Here is a 25258-nt window from a genome sequence, read left to right on the forward strand (position 1 = left end):
TATTCATTAACACCCAGAATGCGACTACATAGATGTGGAAAATGTTGTGTTTACTTGATCAACCCGGATGTACACAGATGTAATAAGATATAATATTCCATTTAATGTGCTTTCAATTTGAAAGAAGCAACCGTCACTAGGATAGAAAGATGGCGACCAGCGTTCTTCAATTCTCTGCCGTTCTTCTTCCCCATCTACGTGTGTGTGGCCGTCTGTCTTGAGTTATTATGTAGTAAAATCGATTAAAAATATTTTACGGGATGATCTGCCATGTTGCTGTGCGGGATGTTACTGCCAGTCAAAAGTCCCACATTAAATCTTATTGAACGCAGCGATGTCCACGCTCTGCACGTAATCCTCAATCTTCTCGATCTCTTCCTGCAGCCAGTCGACGGAAATCTTATCATCCTCAATCACGCACGACATCTGCAGCTTGTGAATGCCGTACGCCAACGGTACGAGCTTGGCCGCACCGAGCAACAATCCATCGGCGTTGATTTTTCGCACCTCCTGCTCCATCACCTTCATGTCGGTCTCATCATCCCACGGCTTAATATCGAGGATCACGTTCGATTTCGCAATCAGTGCCGGTTTCTTCGACTTTTTCGCCGCGTATTCGGCCAGACGCTTTTCGCGCAGCTCGGCTGCTGCCTTATCCTCGTCCTCGTCCTCCGATCCAAACAAATCGACATCATCGTCATCGTCTTCTGCTTCGACCTTCTTGGCAGGGGCGGCAGTCTTGGGCGCAGCAGCTGGTTTACCAGCAGCCGCCGGTTTGCCGCTGCCTGATTCAAGCGATCGGACACGCTCGTGCAAATCAATGACAAGATTGTTCAGTCCGTCGATAATCGAGCGCAGCTTTTCGTTTTCCTTCTCCACCGAGGACAAACGATCCAGCAACTCGGCTCCGGGGCTAGCTGCCAATGCGGCAATACCATCCATCTGAACCAACACGGTGGGGGGAAGAGTAAGAAAAATGAAAGATTTTATTACCGAATGAAAGGTAAATCCACCAACGACCGTACACTCGGAACAAAACTTACCCGCTCGAGCGAATTTTTGATGTGTTGCCTGGCTTTCGATATTTCCGAAGCCAAAGTGCACTGAGATGGAACGGAGTTGATCTGGAAGACAATAAGAAAATCCTTATGAGTACAATGAAGCTTCAGAGGAATTCGCGAAAAAGAACCAAGCGTGAAAATTAAACAACGGTGCTGAAAAACAAACCATTTCAGTGCTAGCTATTTACTAAAAAAAACTCAAAACTTTCCACCACGATTGGTCAGCGAACGGGATGGAATGAGATTCCAAAAATGAAGCTTTAATGTTCCATTTTAACTAGCCGTATGAATTAATTACACACACACAAGACCGGAACATTAAAATCCATCCGTTGTTTATATTCAACTCGAAGGATTATGAACCACGCCAGGAAATATAATATTTACAAAAAAGTAAGATTGTACTACAAGACCAAAGAAAAAGAACAGAAAATCCGGAACGGAAACAAGCATAACTAGAACCAAAGCTCAACTGGCCAGCCACAGAAAGAGCCAATAACGCAACCAGCACAAAAACTCGGCAGGGCTTAGTATGGCCGATAGAAGAAAACAAAACAACGTCCACACACGCCAGAACCACCTTGTTCAGTTCCTCCGTTATGTTATCGCATAGCTTGTGCGCCAAATTTTCCTTCTCCTTCAGATTTTTGGCATTCTGCTGCTGCACGGCAACGTTCTCTTGATACTTGTTATCATTATCCTGTACGGTCGAGGCATCTTCCTGTCCCTTGGATTTCTTCGATTTCTTCGATTTTTTCTTTGCCGGTTCCTTATGCACCTCGGCTTGTTCAACGACCGGAGGCTGTGGTTTAGGCTCGGGTACATCATCTACCAAAGCCGTAGCCGTGTTACCACTGTTAACCGACTTTTCGGAAGACTCGGTATCAGTCGGGGTACTATCTTTCTTGCCCTTGTTTCGCTTCTTTTTGTCCTTCTTCGTTTTCGGTGCATCACCAGCCGATGGTGGTGGCGAAGATTCGACTGATGCGGCATCCATCTTTCTTGACTGCCCTTGCTGCTGCTGCTGTTGCTGCTGCTGTGACGCTGATTGTTGAGAAGCGGCAGCGTTTCCTTTTTTTGGCTGTTCTATTTTCGGTCCGGCCGCCACTCCATCGTGCGACTCCATCTTCCCCGCAACGGAAAGCTTGCATACAATTTGGGGTGAGGGTTAGTGTGAAATATTGAACAAGAAACAAGAAAAAAAAGGTCGCCTCGTAACGGCCACGTTTGTTACCGAGTATTATCGGGTACGTATCTCTTCAGCACTAGCAACGTTATCACAGCAGCAGAAATTGCACACTCGTCCGTTCAGGTTTACCTACCTTCGCCATGTACTCGTAGTACGTCTTTTCAGCTGCGTTCATCGTGGATTTCTCCTGCCACAGTTTCTCGTGTGCCATTGCTGCAGCAGCCATTTTGCGCCTTTATTAATAGTCTCTGTAGGAAAAGAAGCCCACAATTAACAATGGATACTTCCATGCTGCCTCACAAGCAGCTTGTCGGCGTAGAAACAATTCCCCTTCTCGGTGGCATTTCTGACCTTCTCGTTGGTCATCGTGATGGCAACGTGCCTGATTTTCTTGCGGCTTACCGCTTTCTAACCACACATTCGCCTCCCACACGCAATTGCACAATGCAATTTTATTGCAGAATGCAGTTCAATAGAGTAGATTACTTACCTTGTACGGAGCGACGAAGAAAATCTTATTCACAATAGAACAAGAATCGCTGCAACGACTATAGTGCGAAGCGCAAAAAGGGAAAAATCAATAAGTTCCACACCGAAGGCGAGTGCCGGAGCTCGATTTTTTTGGATTTCGACACGCGTTATTTTTGCTGACAGTACCGCGGGGACGTCTGTCACGGTGACAGCTGTTCGAAGAGGAAAAGATTCCCGATTATCCGTGCCATTTGTTGTGATTTTTCACTACTTTTGCTGTTAATCTCTTAAAATCGTTTACCTTTGCTGTAGAATAATTCAATTAAGTTCTCAAGTGCATCAAATAGCTATCATCAGTCATTTGAAAGGATAATAAGGATATCAAATCAGTTAAATTTATGTTAACAATGCAAAAACCCGATCCTGGCAGCACTGCACGTGTCTGTTGTCAAAACTTGAATCCAAACAGCTGTTTGGTTTTTCGAAAAGCTGACGATAAACAGTGCGGGAGGACGCTAGGTCGGTGAATATAATCATGTTTAACGCATTAAAAGACCAAGCGTTACAAATCGATACGAAGATAAAAACTCTGCGCAAACAGTGCACCACATTCGCGATTGGTTACGTCGAAAAGGACGAATCGAAACAGTATCCGGTGCGGAAAGCGATAACGACCGCGAGAAACGAATTGCGCGATTGTACGACCGACTGTGACAGTTTGGTAACACAAACAGAGACACTTTTCTCGCTGTTGACAGTGGCCGATAAAGCGGCCGACGAAATATATAGCGCTGTTATCAAACTGTACCAAGAGCAAGGTGTAAAGGTGCCCCCGATTGAGCTAGAGTCTATCCCGATAGGTTTTCCCATCCATCTTCTGCCTGTCCCAGAATCGGAAGCCGCAAACCAAACGCCAGAAGGGCCAGAAGTGAAAGAAGACGAACGTGAACAGGAAAATAGCGAAAGTGAACCCGAGTGTGATTCCGACGGGTTCGCATCGGAAATCTTCATTACAAGACCGCCCGGCGAGGGAGGGCTTGAACCGGAGACGCCGATGATAAAGAGTAGAAAAAGGTTATTTTAATCGTCAAGCATTCAGCTTAGTAGCTAGTTTACGACCAGATTATCGTACCTTTATCATGGCGACCATACCAGCGGTGACTAGAATATCTTCACGGTTGATTCGAATTCTGGGCTGTAATCCCAGCCCGATGACGCTGCAAGGTACGAACACGTATCTCATCGGTAGTGGCAGAAGGTAATTGCGCTGCACATGTCGTATGCTGTGTGTCATTCTCTTATCTCACCAAAAATTGGCTTTTGCAGACGAATACTTTTAGACACGGGAGATGCGAACGTTAAAGAGTACATTGGCCATTTGCGGAAAGTGTTGATCGATGAAAGGGTGCTCATTAACGATATAATTATTTCACACTGGCACCATGATCACGTCGGTGGAGTGGATGACATACTGGAAGTAATCGACAATAAAGGTACTGCAGATGAAGATTCCTTTCTGACCGCACCGCTAACGCTTTTAATATTGTAGATACATGCAACGTGTGGAAATTTCCCCGAACGGACGCTCCAGAACCGGAAGTACGTAACGCTACACTGAAGGAACTAAAAGATGGACAAATATTCGCAACCGAAGGAGCAACGCTGAAGGTAATCTATACGCCAGGACACACGACGGATCATGTGGTGCTGGTGTTGCAGGAAGATAACGCACTGTTCAGTGCCGATTGTATCCTCGGGGAAGGTACAACCGTTTTCGAAGATCTGTATCTGTACATGAAAAGTTTAGAAACGATTTTGAATGCCAAACCTACGGTTATCTATCCGGGGCATGGTAATATCATCGATGTAAGTTACCAATATGTTAAATCATATGCTAGAGAATAAGTGTGATATACGTTTTTCTTCGTAGGACCCAACAGAACGAGTAACGGAATACATTCATCATCGGAATCATCGCGAGAAACAAATCTTTGCCGTGTTCGAGGAGAACCCGAACAACCAGTACAACGAGATGGATATTGTCCGCACGGTTTACAAGGAAACGCCCGAACAGCTTTGGGCTGCTGCAGCATACAATGTGAATCATCACCTGAAAAAGCTAACCGTTGAGGGTAAATTGCTCGAATGCGTTAACAGTGAGGGAGGTAACAGCTGGAAGTATGTCCAGCCCGCTTCCCTGTGAGCTTTCCTGTATCGTTTGCCATAGTACGATGGTTGTGTGGGCAATAAACTAGCTGCGGTAGCGGATTTTTTCGTTAGCATATGTTAACAATTTCATCCTTTTTATAGCGTGCTTGCATGCGTGTTTTTGGTTGTTGAAGGTATAAATGTAGTTTTTTTTTCTCTTTATTTCCATTTTCGTAATATAGTACGTTAACTTAACTCTTGCCTAACGTTGGGGTTACCGTGCAAAGTACAACTCTGCAGTAAATACAGCATATCAGTAGGGAGGCGTGAGGGAACAAAAAGGATTATATCTGGAGCAAAAGGTCTAAACACCACGCTCAGCAGGGCGGAGGAGTGGACCGATTGGGCTTTGAAAAACGTTTGCTACAAATCGCAAAACGTCTTCACAGTAATGGAAGCGGTTGTTCTCTAACGCAGAACGGCAGAATATGGAAAGAAACGATAGTCGTTGCGGTGTTGTTATTGCACAGTGCAGCAGCAGGATCGCCCTTCCAGCTCACTCCGAAGATGATCTTCCACCGTAACCGTCGGCAGTTGCTGCTGATCCTGCCGGTAGGACGATTCAATTTTTGGCCCCATTCCGGACGGATTCGATTTCCTCCTTGATGAGTTCGATCTTTTCGGCGTAGGTTTTCTGGATTTCCTGCAATTTGACGAAGAAGAATCCTTTGAATGAAAGTTTGTTCAGAAGATGGACATTAGAAAACCGTGAATCAATGGTACGAAAAGGATAATGAAACGTGGGGCAAACGTAAAAGCAAACACAAATACACGTCACACACACACACACATACAAAAGACGCGCACATTTACATTACAATTTGTACAACCAAAGGACAAAATACTGTTTTTGGGGTTTTTAAGAAGAAAATTCTTAAATCAATGTCTTTTCTGTATCGTTTGTGTAAAACGGTTTGTGATCTTTACCACGGTTTTAAGGATCATGTGGGTATCGAGAGTGATCATGGTTGATGTGTGTGTGAATGTGTTTGAACACAGAACACAACGGCACATGGAGAAGGATAATTATGATGATGGTGGGTTTTGCAGTGAACCGGATGCGGAACTTATGAAGAAGGCGCATTTTATGAACAGCACATTACCTCACTCTTCTTTTTTTTTCGTATATGGAGTGTTGTTGTTGTTGTTGTTATTATTTCGTAAAATGTACAAGAAACCCAATATTAAGAACTTAAGCGAATAGTGGTGCATAAGAATGATTTAGTAGTAGCACAGTAGTAGTGAGACAGAGAGATAGCGAGACAACTCCGTTGACACAATTTTGAGGGTCTTATATATTTTTTTTTGGCTGTGAATCATTTCTTTGTATGTGCAGTTTTTTTCAAGCATGGAAAATCAATCCCAGCTCGATCCGCCGTTTTCTGAAAGTGTGAGAAAAAGATAGAAAGATATTACATTGAGTGCACACAACGGAAACGAAACGCCCACGATGATCCTAGAAGCGGTTTCCGATCTTGTTTTGTTGCTGTACTGTCGCTTGATCAGTGTTTTCGCAGGTTCATCCACCAGCACTAGAACGGGCAGGACGGGTGTTACGTGTTACAGGTAGAATTGTGTAAGCAATTTATATTTTTGAATACCAAAAAGTGGGACAAATGTTGCTTCTCCATCACCCATCATGGTTGGTGGTCTCTACCACGTGTTTAGCGCATTTAGTCACGTGTTCCAGAATAGTTTTTTTTAAATCTTAGTAAAGGAATGTTAAACTTAAACAGGCGCTTTAGAGCAATGGAACATACATATGATATTAATGGCACATTTTATACAATTTTTGGTGGGAATCATGTACCGGATAGTTGGTTGTAAAATAGCTAAATCCTTTTGGAAATTTTACAGATTATTGTAACAAATATTTTGACACAAAGTTTCTTAAGATGAATGTACAAACAACTTTACCAATGATTCTTTTCTTCTCTGCAGCAAATCCAACATACGAATATAAGAAAATATGGTTCGTTAGTTCAAAATAAAGCTGACGCAGATTTCGGCAAACTGCCAGAATGACCGCGAATTGGATCGCAATATGGTGCATATATTTTTGTGACACACTCTAACATTGCATCTGAAGGAATTTCCCCATATTAATGGCGCAAGGCGCACGCGTCAGTAAGTGGTTACTGTTGCGATCAGTAGGTAGAAATGGTAGTGCTAGTAGTAGTAGTAGTGGTAGTAGTGGTAGTAGTATCGATACTAACGGTAATAGAGTGCATTGCGTGGCGTGAAGGGAAGTATGGGAAACCCGCCAAAGAAAAGAGAAAGAAAAAAAAACAGCAGTGCAGCAGAGCACAGATATGCAGGTGTTACGCGGCCATCCCCCGTAAAAGCATCTACCTCCTACAGCGACGGTAAATGTATCGCCTGCTATCCGGCAGACCGAACTAACCTTGAACAGTTCGAGCTGTGTCGTGTACTCGTCCCGCAGATCGTTGTACATCTTTTGCGAGACGGCCAGCTTCTTCTCGAGCAGTGTCTGCCGTTCCCGTTCCGCCTTCATCTTGCTGTCGATGTTTTCGAACCGCGTCTGCAACTGTTCGTGCTCCATGTTCCGGATGTTCAGCATGTCCTTCGTTACCGCCACCACCTCCTTGATGTTTTCGATCTGGTTCTGCAGCGCCTTTATCTGCATGTCCTGCGTCTTGACCGTCTTCGTGCGCTCGAACAGTAGCTCCTTCGCCTTGTTCATGACCTCCTCGTGCTTTTCCTTCAGCTTCTTGATCTCGTTCGGGTCCGCCTTGCTGCTGCCCGAGTGCGCAATCAACTCACCCTCGAGCTGGCTCACCTTCGACTTCAGGATGTCGTTCTCGAGCATCTTCTTCTTCAGCTCACTTTCCAGATCCTCTATCCGTTCGTTCGAGTTCTTGGTCGGCGACAGTTCGCACTCCAGCTGCGTTACCTTCGCGCGCAGTATATCGCTCTCGATCGTACGCTTCTTTAGCTCGTTCTCCAGCTCACTGATGCGATCGGTCGATTCCTGCGTGGTCGTCGGTTCATCCTCCGCCTGGTTTAGCTTCGATTTCAGTATATCGTTCTGGATCTTAAGATTGCGGATCTCCTTCTGCAGCTCCTCGATCTTGTCGTTCGCCGGACTGTCCGCCAACGGTACGCGCTCCAGCTGCTCCACCTTCGATCGCAGGATATCATTCTCAATGTTCTTTTTCTTCAGCTCCTGCTCGAGCGTTTCGATCTTGTAGCTGCTAGCGCCACTGTGCACCTGTTTGCTCTCCAGCTCGGTCAGCTTCGATCGCAGTATCTGGCTCTCGGTGGTGCTTTTCTTCAGCCCCTTGCGTAGCTCCTCGATCTGCTCACTGTTCGAGTCCTGCGTTGCGGTCGATTCCTTCTCAAACATTTGCATCTTCGCCCGCAACATGTTACCCTCGGTGGTGCTTTTCTTCAGGCCCTTCTCCAACTCCTCGATGCGCTCGGTCGATTCTTCGTCTTCGCGCGTCGCTGCATCACTCTCGAGCTGGCTCACCTTCGCGCGCAGTATGTCCGCCTCGATCTGATACTTCCTGACCTGCTTCTCCAGATCGCGCATCCGTTCGTTCGCTTCCTGTGCGTTGGAGGGTGTGTTTTCAAACTGCTTCAACTTCGAACGCAGTATATCACTCTCGATGTTCTTCTTCTTGAGCTCGCGCTCCAGCTCACCGTTCCGTTCGGACGCTTCCGAATCGCCTTCCAGCTCCTTAACCTTCTCGCGCAGCACCACACTCTCGGTACGCTGTAGACCACGCACCAACTCATCGATCTTCTCCTGCGCTTCCGGTGTCTGTGGTTCACTTTCGACCTCGGTCAGCTTGCCTCGCAGTATACCGTTCTCAATGATGCGCTTCTTCAGCTCCTTTTCGAGCTGCTTCACGCGCTCCGTTAAGTCCTGCGAGACTTGCGGATTTGTTTCGGCCTGTGACAGCTTCGAACGCAGTATGTCCAGCTCCATCGTCTTGCGCTTGAGCTCCTTTTCAAGGTTTTCAATCTTTTCATTTGAGGCCGCATTGTTCGACGGGACCTGTTCGAGTTTTCCAACCTTCGCGCGCAGTATATCACACTCGATCGTTTTCTTCTTCAGATCCTTATCGAGATTGCTTTTCTTATCCTTTAAATCTTCCACCTCCGTTTCGAGCCGATTGATTTTGCTTAGGAAATCCTTCTCCAACCACGCATCGAAGTTACTCATATCGTCCAGGTCCGACATTTTGGCTGCCTTTGATTCGGAACTGCAAAACTTAACGCGGATACGCGTAACCGGCGTTTCGGTTCAGACCGCTTTCAACGCCTACACACACACACACGCACACGCACACACTTGTTGTTCGCGGCGTCGCGCACTCGTGGTTCGCGGCCGGACACCGATGCGACACGAAAGCACTAGAATTAACGCAGCACTCAAGAGTTTCAAAATGCTACGATTAATTATACCACGCTCGAAACCGTTCCGTCCCGGTCCACCGTTTGCTGAGGTAGCAGCGGCGTGGCGTAGCGAAATTCCTTTGCGACCACTCACCACGCTGCCACGCAACGAGATTGGCGAGAATCCTCGAGACCGAAAATTCCTTCCTGCTGTGTACGGTTCACTTCGGTTACGTTCGAGACATGCGAATGAGAGGATCGGATTTTTTTTCTGCTCGTTATGAATGATCCTCCTTTTGGTGTACTTTGCACTTTGATCGCATACGATTTCAACCAGATTTGAACTTGTTCTGGTGTGATCGTTCGTTACTCCAGCGCAAAGAAAAACCGGATGATTTTTCACCTTTAACCTCAATTCACAAGCACCACGGGACACGTTCGCTACGTTGCTTAGGAACGTCCAACTAAACCGACAAACATCCGCCAACTGATCCGATCTCGTCGAATCTCGCCAACCCGTCGGTCGCCAGCATTACAAACCGCACGATCGTACGCGCCTGCGTATCTGCCACATGCGTACCACAGCGTACCATTTCGCACCTAAGCGATCGCTTTCCAAAAGGGGTGCAGAATGCGGGTGTGGTAGTACAAGGAAAGGGAGTAAAAACACTGCCGAGAGCCATTTCCCCTCCTTCAAAGCCCCCAGAACCATACCAGCCGATTGAGAAATGTACGCGGCGAGAATGCTCAATAAATTTGCTCCCCGAAATGAAAATCTATTTTTGCCACTGGCCGACATCACTGGCTGTTGACTTGGTGGCAGTTCGACAATTTGCCGGTTGTTTCACGGCACCGGGTACACACACACCTTTTCCGGGACGGCATTCATCTTCCCGGCTTGGGCCGGAGCCATCGTACGCGGGCCGATTGCGCTTTGCTCACCGTACGCAAACGTCCGGTGAGGATCAATGAAGATCATCCGATAACTACAATAATGGTACGCTTCCTTGTTAATCCTGTCGCTGTGGTTGGAACGAACTCCGACATTAACCTGTTAGCGGTTTTATCATTCGAACTGCATTCAACCCATTTCCAGTAGTATGATGATGTGAAACCTTTCAACGAAATGCATTTAGCTGCATCCGAATGGCAATGAATTGCTTATTTTATTCCCTTCATTCTTCGTTGCATTCGGACCGGGTGATCGCGGGAACAACCTGTAGATGCGGTGCGATCGCCAAGCCTTTTTGGTTGGTAACGAATTGCACCACCACTCGGTATCAATGCATTTTCTAACGATGCCTCAGGAATCCGATGTTCCGACTCTGGGAGTCTACGACTTTACCGTGACAATACCACGAACGCGTTCCGCTCAGTTATCCCGACTAGGTGTATTGTAGTGCACAACCAAAAACCCACCGTTTGAGTATCGCTGGCGCACAGTTATTTATAGGAAACGCACCATCCACCTTCTGGGGTTTTTTGGATGATTCGCTCCTGTTGGACGTGGTCGTGTCGTAAGAGAAACAAAACGTGAAATCCGGAGCAAACCGTACGGGATTTCTACATACCCTCCTGTCGTCGATAGCTTCTCACGTTCGACGGGTCGTTTTCGTCGCATTCGACTAGTAGAGTTTCATTAACAGGAAAAGAAGGTTTAAAAGCATATGCGAGAGTCGCGTTTATGAACGCGTTTGGCGCTACTGCTATCACGTGCTTTGCTGCCCTGCAATGGAGGTAACGTTTTATTTCGCCATTTCTGATTTCAAATTCGAATGGTATGATCGTACTGGAGAATAATATTAAACAGACCGTAAAATGGTATCCTCACGCTGTAACACGCTTACTCTAGCCATGATGAATACACTATTCCACGCTACTGGAATGCAACATCTCCACTGGCCATCCATCATGCAGGATGTCCCTCACTAATCCACCAGCAAATGCTTGTAAACAATCGATCATCAGCTTTTGGGGGGTAATGATCATGCTGTACTCGTTGAAATGGCCAAATGGCCGTTATATCCTACGCTCATCATCGTTTGCTTCAACCCTATTGATCACAGAGTTATGTCGTTTCCGGGTCAAGAATCTTGAGCAGATTTTCCCCCATTCCAAAGAAAACAAATCCTACACGATAGCGCTCATCCTGCTGCACTGTACACGGGATCGAGACAGTTTTAGTGGTCGTTCAAAGGGCATGTCTCCGCTAGAGCGGGCGGATTCGTTAAATAGGGCAGTGGTGCAGTAGGTAAAAATAACATCGATTGTAGGTGGACCGATGCGGTCGTCTGTACGGTTATAAACAACTTCAACTGCGTGCAGATTGTATTTCGTCTTTTTTTTTTTTTTGAGCAAGCATTTATCCAAAAGGACGTGAGTAATAGTAAAATAATATCGGTACAATTATGTTTCATCTTAATCCCGTGTGGATCGTAGTAATGATGATGAAAATTATTCACCTTACGATCGATTTGTTTTAAAAAGAAAGGCCATTAAGGAAAGTATTCAATGTAGCTCTGTATCGCGAAATAATTTTTTAACCAAAAACCGTGAAACCGAGATTAACCTAAGCGTAATCGAAGGTCGCATCCGCTGAAGGTTACTCAACACTTCTGATGTAGTTTATGTTACCCTAATTCGAAAGCCCCTAGAAATACCTGCAGATCAATGTAAACGCGAATAAACAATATTGCAGAAGTAAATGTTTGTGGTGGGAAAGATTTTTGTTTTTCTCTTTTTAAAGCTACAAGAATATTATTTTCGCTTCATATCTAATTGATGTAATTAATTATATAGATTTTTAGAGAAACGACCCGAGACCCTTTTGATATTGTAATGCCATTGACCATTATTATGTCCTCAAAAGACTTTCTATCTTTCAACAAATTGCTCATTACCGGAGACTCTAAATCAAACTCGTCGTGTGGTTAACCATTTCATTCAATTTCCAGCAAACCTTCGCTACTCTAAACAATCACTCGAAATAGTCCGCTTTCTCAGTATCGATCAACGTGAAGCTCGTAGGTTTTAAGTTACTGTTTTATTTCGGTACTGTTTCACAAGGAAAGAAAAATGCACACATGTGAAACTCATTAAAGGTATGTAAGTGTAAAATGAGTTCGCTTGTTGCCGGGTGTGGTGCGATCAGTGTGAATAATGGTGAAATGATAGGTGTTAGCGAGACAATCGAACGAAAAACAAAAAAACCATCAAAGGTGCAATAATTTTGCTTCGCTCGCGATGAAACGGCAGGATGATAGAGTAAAAGCTTAAACGTACGTAGCAATGTTGCATGAAGGCGAGACGTATGTTGATCGATCGAAAAAAAGGCATGCCTTCGGCTAATCGTTTGCTCAACCCATCTATCCATCAAGCTCTCCAGCCGCACATGCATCACCGTAGTTCTTGCCTCCCTTATCCTCCGGGTTCAGTGTGATCATGTCGTCAATTCGCAGAATCGTGATCGCTGCTTCCGTTGCAAATTTGAGTGATTTGATTTTGGACATGGCCGGTTCAAGCACACCCGCCTTCTTGTTGTCCTTCACCACACCTTCGATCAGATCCAGCCCGTACCACTTCAGCTGCGCATGATCGACGACGGTCTGGCTGGAGTTGTGGTACGCACGCAGCTTCGCAACCAAATCCGTCGCATCCTTGGCCGCATTTACGGCCAACGTTTTCGGTATGACCAGCAGCGATTTGGCAAACTCGGCGATAGCCAACTGCTCCCGGGAGCTCAGCGAGGTAGCAAAGTTTTCCAGATAAATTGATAGGGCCGCCTCAACGCATCCACCGCCTGCAACAACCTTTTTGCCTTCCAGCACACGTTTCGCCACGCACAGTGCATCGTGAATGGAACGTTCCATCTCATCGCAGTAGAAATCGTTCGGGCCACGGAGAATGATGGACGCCGCGGTACGTGCTTTCGGGCCACGGATCAGTATCAGCTCATCGTCACAGATGAACTCTTGCACGACTTCCGCCGCTTCACCGACGTAGCTTGCCTCAAAGCTTTCCTCTCCCTCCATGTTGGTGAGCGAGGTGAGATAGGCAGCACCGGTTGCTTTGGCGATGCGCTTCAAATCCGCCTTCTTCACACGCCGCACAGCCATTGCGCCGGACTCGACGAAATACTTCAGGCAGAGATCGTCAATACCACCACTGCACAGCACCACATTAACGCCCGTGGCCAAAATCTTTTCGATCTTCTCCTTCGTGATGTCCAGCTCGCGAGCACGGATGCCTTCCAGCTTTTCCGGGTCCGTGATCAGCACCTGTACGCCCAACTTCATCTTTGTTTTTTGCAGCGAAAAGTCCAAACATGCGATCTTCGCATTGACGATCTTCTTGGGCATCTGTTGCGAAGCGATCGTACAGTTCAGAGCGTAACCCTGCACCAGAATACTTTCGCGTGCCGATTTACCGTGCGCCTTCAGGACATTGACTGCCTTGATCGGGTACGCGGCATTGCCCTTCGGATCGAGAATCTTCACTGCTTGTGCTGCATCGACTACCATTGTAGCGAAAAAGTCCGCATCGGCACCGATGATCTTTGAGCTCATCGATGTTTTCGCCACATTGACCAACGTTTCGCGTCCCAGATCGTCGACCGGTGCAGTCAAATGCTCGGAAATGTATTTGCAGGCCTCCTTGCACGCCAAACGGTAACCGGCAATGATGGAGGTTGGATGGATCTTCTGTTTCACCAGCTCGTCCGCATTTTTCAGCAGCTCGGCTGCAATAATGACGACCGAGGTGGTTCCATCACCCACCTCCTCGTCCTGCAGCTGGGCCAGCTCGCACAACACTTTGGCAGCTGGGTGTTCCACTTCAAGCAGTTTCAAAATCGTTGCTCCATCATTGGTGACCGTCACATCGCCAATATCGTCGACCAGCATCTTGTCCAGACCGACCGGTCCGAGTGAAGATTTCACTATGTTTGCAATTGAGCTTGCGGCCATCACTGCATAAAAAGGAGAAAAGAATAAACCAACATTTTAGTAAAACATACCAAAGACAGAACTGTTGTTGTACAACATAACCTCACAAACACGAATGACTCATGTTATGCGAAACCGCAGCACCAATGAAAACACAGAAAAAAATTAACCAAAAATGTAATTTATAGGCTGTATGGTGTTTTCTCATAAAAGATAAATTTGAAACTTAAACAAGCAATTATTTCAGACTACTTTCCAGTTCCTCAATGCAAATAGTCACAAAACTCTGAAACCGGCATTAAACATTTAAGTTAATGCAAATAAAAGAAACCTTGCTTTCTTTTGCTACAATGCAGTTTATCGCATACCTGCTTTTATGGCATTAAGTTCCAATGCATTTTCATTCACATTTTCATTAAATTATCGAAAAATGTAGCATGTGATGCGGAACACCCACGGTCTTACGGGGGGCCACAATGGGCAGCCTGGAAGAATCAAGATTCCACATACCATTTTGTGTGCGGACGGGAGCTCCGGACGACCGGTTACCGGCCAGGGACAGTGCGCTTGCTACCGTGGACATTGTTGGTCAATTTGTAAAGGCTTAATGTTCCGAATTCCGAAGGAAATTGTTTCCGTTACTTTCACGCAAAACACACACGGCTTATTCGGAAAAGCGTTTTCTGCAGCACACTCTTTTTAGGAGCACAACTTGACGGCTGCACATCAAACCGTTTGTCAATTGTGACATTTCGTACAGCTTGCCTTTTCTTCGAGAAACTGGAAGAACTCGAACTACGCACTGTAAACGTAACAATTTACTGTACGTAATTTACAAATATTGTTAAAATTTTAAAGCTCAAAATACAAAACAGAATAAGCAATATTAGTCTAGTTTATTTGATTATTTTTGCACATGGGAACCACTTAACCAACTTAATCAGATTGTACCAACTTTTTTGCACCTAGTTTTTTGTAAGGCAGGTGGCAGCGCAAATTTAGCAAAATTCATATTTTGATTTATTTTAATGTGAATTGGTTGAAAAAAGTTTCTTTTCACTCATATAATGCTTTAAATAAAAAACAGAATAAAAAATTATAAAAAAATTACAAAATTAGAAAATTTAGAAAATTTCCTAAGGCTCATTTTTGCGCCAAGTTTTAGCTATAACTCGGTCGGTATCCAACGGATCGCCAATCTTTAACCTGTGGTCGATAGACGGCATCAATGGCTACATTTTCTTCTTGGGCGGCCATGCCCTCAGATGTCTGTGCCAGAAGTTATTGGAGGAACCAAGTTCCTTACCCTGTTTGAGAAAATGTAAAATTTTCTCATTTTTGCACCAAATTTTGCCTATAACTCGGTCGGTATCCAACGGATCGCCAATCTTTAACCTGTGGTCGATAGATGGCACCAATGGCTACATTTTCTTCTTGGGCGGCCATGCCCTCAGATGTCTGTGCCAGAAGTTATTCGAGGAACCAAGTTCTTTACCCTGTTTGAGAAAATGTAAAAACTTCCTCATTTTTCTGCAATACAGCAAAATTTTTAAATGTGATAAATTTTATTGCGAATTTGTTGCAATAAGTTTCTTTTCACTCAAATAATGCTTTCAATTAAAAAAATAATAAAAAATCAGAAAAAAATTTCAAAAAAAATTTCCGCTCGAAAATTTCATAAGGCTTACCCCTTACGTTTTTTTGAGAAATTTTGCAAAAAAAATGAAATTGATTTATTTTAATGCCAATTGGTTGAAAAAAGTTTGTTTTCACTCAAATAATGCTTTAAATAAAAAAAAAAATAAAAAGTTATAAAAAAATTACAAAATTAGAAAATTTAGAAAATTTCCTAAGGCTCATTTTTGCGCCAAGTTTTAGCTATAACTCGGTCGGTATCCAACGGATCGCCAATCTTTAACCTGTGGTCGATAGACGGCATCAATGGCTACATTTTCTTCTTGGGCGGCCATGCCCTCAGATGTCTGTGCCAGAAGTTATTGGAGGAACCAAGTTCCTTACCCTGTTTGAGAAAATGTAAGAACTTCCTCATTTTTCTGCAATACAGCAAAATTTTTAAATGTGATAAATTTTATTGCGAATTTGTTGTAATAAGTTTCTTTTCACTCAAATAATGCTTTAAATTAAAAAAATAATAAAAAATCAGAAAAAAATTTCAAAAAAATTTTCCACTCGAAAATTTCATAAGGCTTACCCCTTACGTTTTTTTGAGAAATTTTGCAAAAAAAATGAAATTGATTTATTTTAATGCCAATTGGTTGAAAAAAGTTTGTTTTCACTCAAATAATGCTATAAATAAAAAAAGAATAAAAAATTATTAAAAAATTACAAAATTAGAAAATTTAGAAAATTTCCTAAGGCTCATTTTTGCGCCAAGTTTTAGCTATAACTCGGTCGGTATCCAACGAATCTTTAACCAGTGGTCGATAGACGGCATCAATGGCTACATTTTCTTCTTGGGCGGCCAAGCCCTCAGATGTCTGTGCCAGAAGTTATTCGAGGAACCAAGTTCCTTACCCTGTTTGAGAAAATGTAAAATTTTCCTCATTTTTGCACCAAATTTTGCCTATAACTCGGTCGGTATCCAACGGATCGCCAATCTTTAACCTGTGGTCGATAGATGGCACCAATGGCTACATTTTCTTCTTGGGCGGCCATGCCCTCAGATGTCTGTGCCAGAAGTTATTGGAGGAACCAAGTTCCTTACCCTGTTTGAGAAAATGTAAAATTTTCCTCATTTTTGCACCAAATTTTGCCTATAACTCGGTCGGTATCCAACGGATCGCCAATCTTTAACCTGTGGTCGATAGATGGCACCAATGGCTACATTTTCTTCTTGGGCGGTCATGCCCTCAGATGTCTGTGCCAGAAGTTATTCGAGGAACCAAGTTCCTTACCCTGTTTGAGAAAATGTAAAAACTTCCTCATTTTTCTGCAATACAGCAAAATTTTTAAATGTGATAAATTTTATTGCGAATTTGTTGCAATAAGTTTCTTTTCACTCAAATAATGCTTTAAATTTAAAAAATAATAAAAAATCAGAAAAAAATTTCAAAAAAATTTTCCACTCGAAAATTTCATAAGGCTTACCCCTTACGTTTTTTTTGAGAAATTTTGCAAAAAAAATGAAATTGATTTATTTTAATGCCAATTGGTTGAAAAAAGTTTGTTTTCACTCAAATAATGCTTTAAATAAAAAAAAGAATAAAAAATTATAAAAAAATTACAAAATTAGAAAATTTAGAAAATTTCCTAAGGCTCATTTTTGCGCCAAGTTTTAGCTATAACTCGGTCGGTATCCAACGGATCGCCAATCTTTAACCTGTGGTCGATAGACGGCATCAATGGCTACATTTTCTTCTTGGGCGGCCAAGCCCTCAGATGTCTGTGCCAGAAGTTATTCGAGGAACCAAGTTCCTTACCCTGTTTGAGAAAATGTAAAAACTTCCTCATTTTTCTGCAATACAGCAAAATTTTTAAATGTGATAAATTTTATTGCGAATTTGTTGTAATAAGTTTCTTTTCACTCAAATAATGCTTTAAATTAAAAAAATAATAAAAAATCAGAAAAAAATTTCAAAAAAATTTTCCACTCGAAAATTTCATAAGGCTTACCCCTTACGTTTTTTTTGAGAAATTTTGCAAAAAAAATGAAATTGATTTATTTTAATGCCAATTGGTTGGAAAAAGTTTGTTTTCACTCAAATAATGCTTTAAATAAAAAAAAGACTAAAAAATTATAAAAAAATTACAAAATTAGAAAATTTAGAAAATTTCCTAAGGCTCATTTTTGCGCCAAGTTTTAGCTATAACTCGGTCGGTATCCAACGGATCGCCAATTTTTAACCTGTGGTCGATAGACGGCATCAACGGCTACATTTTCTTCTTGGGCGGCCAAGCCCTCAGATGTCTGTGCCAGAAGTTATTCGAGGAACCAAGTTCCTTACCCTGTTTGAGAAAATGTAAAATTTTCCTCATTTTTGCACCAAATTTTGCCTATAACTTGGTCGGTATCCAACGGATCGCCAATCTTTAACCTGTGGTCGATAGATGGCACCAATGGCTACATTTTCTTCTTGGGCGGCCATGCCCTCAGATGTCTGTGCCAGAAGTTATTCGAGGAACCAAGTTCCTTACCCTGTTTGAGAAAATGTAAAAACTTCCTCATTTTTCTGCAATACAGCAAAATTTTTAAATGTGATAAATTTTATTGCGAATTTGTTGTAATAAGTTTCTTTTCACTCAAATAATGCTTTAAATTAAAAAAATAATAAAAAATCAGAAAAAAATTTCAAAAAAATTTTCCACTCGAAAATTTCATAAGGCTTACCCCTTACGTTTTTTTTGAGAAATTTTGCAAAAAAAATGAAATTGATTTATTTTAATGCCAATTGGTTGAAAAAAGTTTGTTTTCACTCAAATAATGCTTTAAATAAAAAAAGAATAAGATTTTATTAAAAAAATACAAAATTAGAAAATTTAGAAAATTTCCTAAGGCTCATTTTTGCGCCAAGTTTTAGCTATAACTCGGTCGGTATCCAACGGATCGCCAATCTTTAACCTGTGGTCGATAGACGGCATCAATGGCTACATTTTCTTCTTGGGCGGCCAAGCCCTCAGATGTCTGTGCCAGAAGTTATTCGAGGAACCAAGTTCCTTACCCTGTTTGAGAAAATGTAAAAACTTCCTCATTTTTCTGCAATACAGCAAAATTTTTAAATGTGATAAATTTTATTGCGAATTTGTTGTAATAAGTTTCTTTTCACTCAAATAATGCTTTAAATTAAAAAAATAATAAAAAATCAGAAAAAAATTTCAAAAAAATTTTCCACTCGAAAATTTCATAAGGCTTACCCCTTACGTTTTTTTTTTGAGAAATTTTGCAAAAAAAATGAAATTGATTTATTTTAATGCCAATTGGTTGGAAAAAGTTTGTTTTCACTCAAATAATGCTTTAAATAAAAAAAAGAATAAAAAATTATAAAAAAATTACAAAATTAGAAAATTTAGAAAATTTCCTAAGGCTCATTTTTGCGCCAAGTTTTAGCTATAACTCGGTCGGTATCCAACGGATCGCCAATCTTTAACCTGTGGTCGATAGACGGCATCAATGGCTACATTTTCTTCTTGGGCGGCCAAGCCCTCAGATGTCTGTGCCAGAAGTTATTCGAGGAACCAAGTTCCTTACCCTGTTTGAGAAAATGTAAAATTTTCCTCATTTTTGCACCAAATTTTGCCTATAACTCGGTCGGTATTCAACGGATCGCCAATCTTTAACCTGTGGTCGATAGATGGCATCAATGGCTACATTTTCTTCTTGGGCGGCCATGCCCTCAGATGTCTGTGCCAGAAGTTATTCGAGGAACCAAGTTCCTTACCCTGTTTGAGAAAATGTAAAAACTTCCTCATTTTTCTGCAATACAGCAAAATTTTTAAATGTGATAAATTTTATTGCGAATTTGTTGTAATAAGTTTCTTTTCACTCAAATAATGCTTTAAATTAAAAAAATAATAAAAAATCAGAAAAAAATTTCAAAAAAATTTTCCACTCGAAAATTTCATAAGGCTTACCCCTTACGTTTTTTTTGAGAAATTTTGCAAAAAAAATGAAATTGATTTATTTTAATGCCAATTGGTTGAAAAAAGTTTGTTTTCACTCAAATAATGCTTTAAATAAAAAAAAGAATAAAAAATTATTAAAAAAATACAAAATTAGAAAATTTAGAAAATTTCCTAAGGCTCATTTTTGCGCCAAGTTTTAGCTATAACTCGGTCGGTATCCAACGGATCGCCAATCTTTAACCTGTGGTCGATAGACGGCATCAATGGCTACATTTTCTTCTTGGGCGGCCAAGCCCTCAGATGTCTGTGCCAGAAGTTATTGGAGGAACCAAGTTCCTTACCCTGTTTGAGAAAATGTAAAATTTTCCTCATTTTTGCACCAAATTTTGCCTATAACTCGGTCGGTATCCAACGGATCGCCAATCTTTAACCTGTGGTCGATAGATGGCACCAATGGCTACATTTTCTTCTTGGGCGGCCAAGCCCTCAGATGTCTGTGCCAGAAGTTATTCGAGGAACCAAGTTCCTTACCCTGTTTGAGAAAATGTAAAATTTTCCTCATTTTTGCACCAAATTTTGCCTATAACTCGGTCGGTATCCAACGGATCGCCAATCTTTAACCTGTGGTCGATAGATGGCACCAATGGCTACATTTTCTTCTTGGGCGGTCATGCCCTCAGATGTCTGTGCCAGAAGTTATTCGAGGAACCATGTTCCTTACCCTGTTTGAGAAAATGTAAAAACTTCCTCATTTTTCTGCAATACAGCAAAATTTTTAAATGTGATAAATTTTATTGCGAATTTGTTGCAATAAGTTTCTTTTCACTCAAATAATGCTTTAAATTAAAAAAATAATAAAAAATCAGAAAAAAATTTCAAAAAAATTTTCCACTCGAAAATTTCATAAGGCTTACCCCTTACGTTTTTTTTGAGAAATTTTGCAAAAAAAATGAAATTGATTTATTTTAATGCCAATTGGTTGAAAAAAGTTTGTTTTCACTCAAATAATGCTTTAAATAAAAAAAAGAATAAAAAATTATTAAAAAAATACAAAATTAGAAAATTTAGAAAATTTCCTAAGGCTCATTTTTGCGCCAAGTTTTAGCTATAACTCGGTCGGTATCCAACGGATCGCCAATCTTTAACCTGTGGTCGATAGACGGCATCAATGGCTACATTTTCTTCTTGGGCGGCCAAGCCCTCAGATGTCTGTGCCAGAAGTTATTCGAGGAACCAAGTTCCTTACCCTGTTTGAGAAAATGTAAAATTTTCCTCATTTTTGCACCAAATTTTGCCTATAACTCGGTCGGTATCCAACGGATCGCCAATCTTTAACCTGTGGTCGATAGATGGCACCAATGGCTACATTTTCTTCTTCGGCCATGCCCTCAGATGTCTGTGCCAGAAGTTATTCGAGGAACCAAGTTCCTTACCCTGTTTGAGAAAATGTAAAAACTTCCTCATTTTTCTGCAATACAGCAAAATTTTAAAATGTGATAAATTTTATTGCGAATTTGTTGCAATAAGTTTCTTTTCACTCAAATAATGCTTTAAATTAAAAAAATAATAAAAAATCAGAAAAAAATTTCAAAAAAATTTTCCACTCGAAAATTTCATAAGGCTTACCCCTTACGTTTTTTTTGAGATATTTTGCAAAAAAAAATGAAATTGATTTATTTTAATGCCAATTGGTTGAAAAAAGTTTGTTTTCACTCAAATAATGCTTTAAATAAAAAAAAGAATAAAAAATTATAAAAAAATTACAAAATTAGAAAATTTAGAAAATTTCCTAAGGCTTATTTTTGCGCCAAGTTTTAGCTATAACTCGGTCGGTATCCAACGGATCGCCAATCTTTAACCTGTGGTCGATAGACGGCATCAATGGCTACATTTTCTTCTTGGGCTGCCAAGCCCTCAGATGTCTGTGCTAGAAGTTATTCGAGGAACCAAGTTCCTTACCCTGTTTGAGAAAATGTAAAATTTTCCTCATTTTTGCACCAAATTTTGCCTATAACTCGGTCGGTATCCAACGGATCGCCAATCTTTAACCTGTGGTCGATAGATGGCACCAATGGCTACATTTTCTTCTTGGGCGGCCATGCCCTCAGATGTCTGTGCCAGAAGTTATTCGAGGAACCAAGTTCCTTACCCTGTTTGAGAAAATGTAAAAACTTGCTCATTTTTCTGCAATACAGCAAAATTTTTAAATGTGATAAATTTTATTGCGAATTTGTTGTAATAAGGTTGTTTTCACTCAAATAATGCTTTAAATTAAAAAAATAATAAAAAATCAGAAAAAAATTTCAAACAAATTTTCCACTCGAAAATTTCATAAGGCTTACCCCTTACGTTTTTTTTGAGAAATTTTGCAAAAAAAATGAAATTGATTTATTTTAATGCCAATTGGTTGAAAAAAGTTTGTTTTCACTCAAATAATGCTTTAAATAAAAAAAAGAATAAAAAGTTATAAAAAAATTACAAAATTAGAAAATTTAGAAAATTTCCTAAGGCTCATTTTTGCGCCAAGTTTTAGCTATAACTCGGTCGGTATCCAACGGATCGCCAATCTTTAACCTGTGGTCGATAGACGGCATCAATGGCTACATTTTCTTCTTGGGCGGCCAAGCCCTCAGATGTCTGTGCCAGAAGTTATTCGAGGAACCAAGTTCCTTACCCTGTTTGAGAAAATGTAAAATTTTCCTCATTTTTGCACCAAATTTTGCCTATAACTCGGTCGGTATCCAACGGATCGCCAATCTTTAACCTGTGGTCGATAGATGGCACCAATGGCTACATTTTCTTCTTGGGCGGCCATGCCCTCAGATGTCTGTGCCAGAAGTTATTCGAGGAACCAAGTTCCTTACCCTGTTTGAGAAAATGTAAAATTTTCCTCATTTTTGCACCAAATTTTGCCTATAACTCGGTCGGTATCCAACGGATCGCCAATCTTTAACCTGTGGTCGATAGATGGCACCAATGGCTACATTTTCTTCTTGGACGGCCATGCCCTCAGATGTCTGTGCCAGAAGTTTTTCGAGGAACCAAGTTCCTTACCCTGTTTGAGAAAATGTAAAAACTTCCTCATTTTTCTGCAATACAGCAAAATTTTTAAATGTGATAAATTTTATTGCGAATTTGTTGCAATAAGTTTTTTTTTCACTCAAATAATGCTTTAAATTAAAAAAATAATAAAAAATCAGAAAAAAATTTCAAAAAAATTTTCCACTCGAAAATTTCATAAGGCTTACCCCTTACGTTTTTTTTGAGAAATTTTGCAAAAAAAATGAAATTGATTTATTTTAATGCCAATTGGTTGGAAAAAGTTTGTTTTCACTCAAATAATGCTTTAAATAAAAAAAAGAATAAAAAATTATAAAAAAATTACAAAATTAGAAAATTTAGAAAATTTCCTAAGGCTCATTTTTGCGCCAAGTTTTAGCTATAACTCGGTCGGTATCCAACGGATCGCCAATCTTTAACCTGTGGTCGATAGACGGCATCAATGGCTACATTTTCTTCTTGGGCGGCCAAGCCCTCAGATGTCTGTGCCAGAAGTTATTCGAGGAACCAAGTTCCTTACCCTGTTTGAGAAAATGTAAAATTTTCCTCATTTTTGCACCAAATTTTGCCTATAACTCGGTCGGTATCCAACGGATCGCCAATCTTTAACCTGTGGTCGATAGATGGCACCAATGGCTACATTTTCTTCTTGGGCGGCCATGCCCTCAGATGTCTGTGCCAGAAGTTATTCGAGGAACCAAGTTCCTTACCCTGTTTGAGAAAATGTAAAAACTTCCTCATTTTTCTGCAATACAGCAAAATTTTTAAATGTGATAAATTTTATTGCGAATTTGTTGTAATAAGTTTCTTTTCACTCAAATAATGCTTTAAATTAAAAAAATAATAAAAAATCAGAAAAAAATTTCAAAAAAATTTTCCACTCGAAAATTTCATAAGGCTTACCCCTTACGTTTTTTTTGAGAAATTTTGCAAAAAAATGAAATTGATTTATTTTAATGCCAATTGGTTGGAAAAAGTTTGTTTTCACTCAAATAATGCTTTAAATAAAAAAAAGAATAAAAAATTATAAAAAAATTACAAAATTAGAAAATTTAGAAAATTTCCTAAGGCTTATTTTTGCGTCAAGTTTTAGCTATAACTCGGTCGGTATCCAACGGATCGCCAATCTTTAACCTGTGGTCGATAGACGGCATCAATGGCTACATTTTCTTCTTGGGCGGCCAAGCCCTCAGATGTCTGTGCCAGAAGTTATTGGAGGAACCAAGTTCCTTACCCTGTTTGAGAAAATGTAAAATTTTCCTCATTTTTGCACCAAATTTTGCCTATAACTCGGTCGGTATCCAACGGATCGCCAATCTTTAACCTGTGGTCGATAGATGGCACCAATGGCTACATTTTCTTCTTGGGCGGCCATGCCCTCAGATGTCTGTGCCAGAAGTTCTTCGAGGAACCAAGTTCCTTACCCTGTTTGAGAAAATGTAAAAACTTGCTCATTTTTCTGCAATACAGCAAAATTTTTAAATGTGATAAATTTTATTGCGAATTTGTTGCAATAAGTTTCTTTTCACTCAAATAATGCTTTAAATTAAAAAAATAATAAAAAATCAGAAAAAAATTTCAAACAAATTTTCCACTCGAAAATTTCATAAGGCTTACCCCTTACGTTTTTTTTGAGATATTTTGCAAAAAAAATGAAATTGATTTATTTTAATGCCAATTGGTTGAAAAAAGTTTGTTTTCACTCAAATAATGCTTTAAATAAAAAAAATAATAAAAAATTATAAAAAAATTACAAAATTAGAAAATTTAGAAAATTTCCTAAGGCTTATTTTTGCGCCAAGTTTTAGCTATAACTCGGTCGGTATCCAACGGATCGCCAATTTTTAACCTGTGGTCGATAGACGGCATCAATGGCTACATTTTCTTCTTGGGCGGCCATGCTCTCAGATGTCTGTGCCAGAAGTTATTCGAGGAACCAAGTTCCTTACCCTGTTTGAGAAAATGTAAAATTTTCCTCATTTTTGCACCAAATTTTGCCTATAACTCGGTCGGTATCCAACGGATCGCCAATCTTTAACCTGTGGTCGATAGATGGCACCAATGGCTGCATTTTCTTCTTGGGCGGCCATGCCCTCAGATGTCTGTGCCAGAAGTTATTCGAGGAACCAAGTTCCTTACCCTGTTTGAGAAAATGTAAAAACTTGCTCATTTTTCTGCAATACAGCAAAATTTTTAAATGTGATAAATTTTATTGCGAATTTGTTGCAATAAGTTTCTTTTCACTCAAATAATGCTTTAAATTAAAAAAATAATAAAAAATCAGAAAAAAATTTCAAAAAAATTTTCCACTCGAAAATTTCATAAGGCTTACCCCTTACGTTTTTTTTGAGAAATTTTGCAAAAAAAATGAAATTGATTTA

General features: G+C 40.8%; 4 protein-coding genes across 7 annotated transcripts; 1 reads left to right on the forward strand and 3 right to left on the reverse strand.

The window, feature by feature from the left end:
* Nucleotides 1-29: 29 nt before the first annotated feature.
* On the reverse strand, nucleotides 30-2919 carry LOC125765317 (probable elongation factor 1-delta). 2 transcript variants are annotated; one of them, XM_049430328.1, is made up of 5 exons: nucleotides 2741-2919; nucleotides 2384-2498; nucleotides 1642-2205; nucleotides 1044-1124; nucleotides 30-942 (listed from the first exon to the last, which is right to left on the reverse strand). In XM_049430328.1, exons 2-5 carry the CDS (start codon nucleotides 2474-2476, stop codon nucleotides 313-315), a joined length of 1368 nt encoding a protein of 455 aa, XP_049286285.1. In that variant the 5' UTR covers nucleotides 2477-2498; nucleotides 2741-2919; the 3' UTR covers nucleotides 30-312. The 2 variants fall into 2 exon arrangements, with proteins under 2 accessions (XP_049286285.1, XP_049286287.1); XM_049430330.1 differs by lacking the exon at nucleotides 1642-2205 and having other exon boundaries at nucleotides 2741-2911.
* A 923-nt stretch (nucleotides 2920-3842) lies between these two features.
* Nucleotides 3843-5014, forward strand: LOC125765337 (beta-lactamase-like protein 2 homolog). The gene is made up of 4 exons (XM_049430358.1): nucleotides 3843-3979; nucleotides 4048-4214; nucleotides 4271-4587; nucleotides 4652-5014. Exons 1-4 carry the CDS (start codon nucleotides 3861-3863, stop codon nucleotides 4922-4924), a joined length of 876 nt encoding a protein of 291 aa, XP_049286315.1. The 5' UTR covers nucleotides 3843-3860; the 3' UTR covers nucleotides 4925-5014.
* A 58-nt stretch (nucleotides 5015-5072) lies between these two features.
* Nucleotides 5073-9805, reverse strand: LOC125765303 (girdin). 3 transcript variants are annotated; one of them, XR_007418539.1, is made up of 3 exons: nucleotides 7334-9805; nucleotides 6033-6311; nucleotides 5441-5572 (listed from the first exon to the last, which is right to left on the reverse strand). XR_007418539.1 is itself a non-coding variant. In XM_049430278.1 (2 exons), exons 1-2 carry the CDS (start codon nucleotides 9137-9139, stop codon nucleotides 5389-5391), a joined length of 2013 nt encoding a protein of 670 aa, XP_049286235.1. In that variant the 5' UTR covers nucleotides 9140-9805; the 3' UTR covers nucleotides 5073-5388. The 3 variants fall into 3 exon arrangements, 2 of the variants coding, with proteins under 2 accessions (XP_049286235.1, XP_049286237.1); XM_049430278.1 differs by lacking the exon at nucleotides 6033-6311 and having other exon boundaries at nucleotides 5073-5595; XM_049430280.1 differs by lacking the exon at nucleotides 6033-6311 and having other exon boundaries at nucleotides 5073-5572; nucleotides 7334-9803.
* Nucleotides 9806-12318: 2513 nt separating this feature from the next.
* Nucleotides 12319-14991, reverse strand: LOC125765309 (T-complex protein 1 subunit alpha). The gene is made up of 2 exons (XM_049430303.1): nucleotides 14748-14991; nucleotides 12319-14260 (listed from the first exon to the last, which is right to left on the reverse strand). Exons 1-2 carry the CDS (start codon nucleotides 14818-14820, stop codon nucleotides 12660-12662), a joined length of 1674 nt encoding a protein of 557 aa, XP_049286260.1. The 5' UTR covers nucleotides 14821-14991; the 3' UTR covers nucleotides 12319-12659.
* Nucleotides 14992-25258: the final 10267 nt, after the last annotated feature.

Source organism: Anopheles funestus, chromosome 2RL (assembly GCF_943734845.2).
Source record: "Anopheles funestus chromosome 2RL, idAnoFuneDA-416_04, whole genome shotgun sequence".
NCBI classification, from domain to species: Eukaryota; Metazoa; Arthropoda; class Insecta; order Diptera; family Culicidae; genus Anopheles; species Anopheles funestus.

Bases quoted from the DNA above. Each gene is read 5' to 3' on its own strand.
- LOC125765317 (XM_049430328.1), bottom strand. From the start codon at position 2,476: ATGGCTGCTGCAGCAATGGCACACGAGAAACTGTGGCAGGAGAAATCC. The intron at 2,206-2,383 runs GTAGGTAAACCT...ATTGTATGCAAG, and splicing joins ACTACGAGTACATGGCGAAG to CTTTCCGTTGCGGGGAAGAT. The intron at 1,125-1,641 runs GTGGTTCTGGCG...ATTGTCTTCCAG, and splicing joins TAACGGAGGAACTGAACAAG to ATCAACTCCGTTCCATCTCA.
- LOC125765337 (XM_049430358.1), top strand. From the start codon at position 3,861: ATGGCGACCATACCAGCGGTGACTAGAATATCTTCACGGTTGATTCGA. The intron at 4,215-4,270 runs GTACTGCAGATG...TTAATATTGTAG, and splicing joins GGAAGTAATCGACAATAAAG to ATACATGCAACGTGTGGAAA. The intron at 4,588-4,651 runs GTAAGTTACCAA...TTTTCTTCGTAG, and splicing joins GGCATGGTAATATCATCGAT to GACCCAACAGAACGAGTAAC.
- LOC125765303 (XM_049430278.1), bottom strand. From the start codon at position 9,139: ATGTCGGACCTGGACGATATGAGTAACTTCGATGCGTGGTTGGAGAAG. The intron at 5,596-7,333 runs GTTAGTTCGGTC...TTTCATTCAAAG, and splicing joins CACAGCTCGAACTGTTCAAG to GATTCTTCTTCGTCAAATTG.
- LOC125765309 (XM_049430303.1), bottom strand. From the start codon at position 14,820: ATGTCCACGGTAGCAAGCGCACTGTCCCTGGCCGGTAACCGGTCGTCC. The intron at 14,261-14,747 runs GTATGTGGAATC...CTTTTTATGCAG, and splicing joins TCCCGTCCGCACACAAAATG to TGATGGCCGCAAGCTCAATT.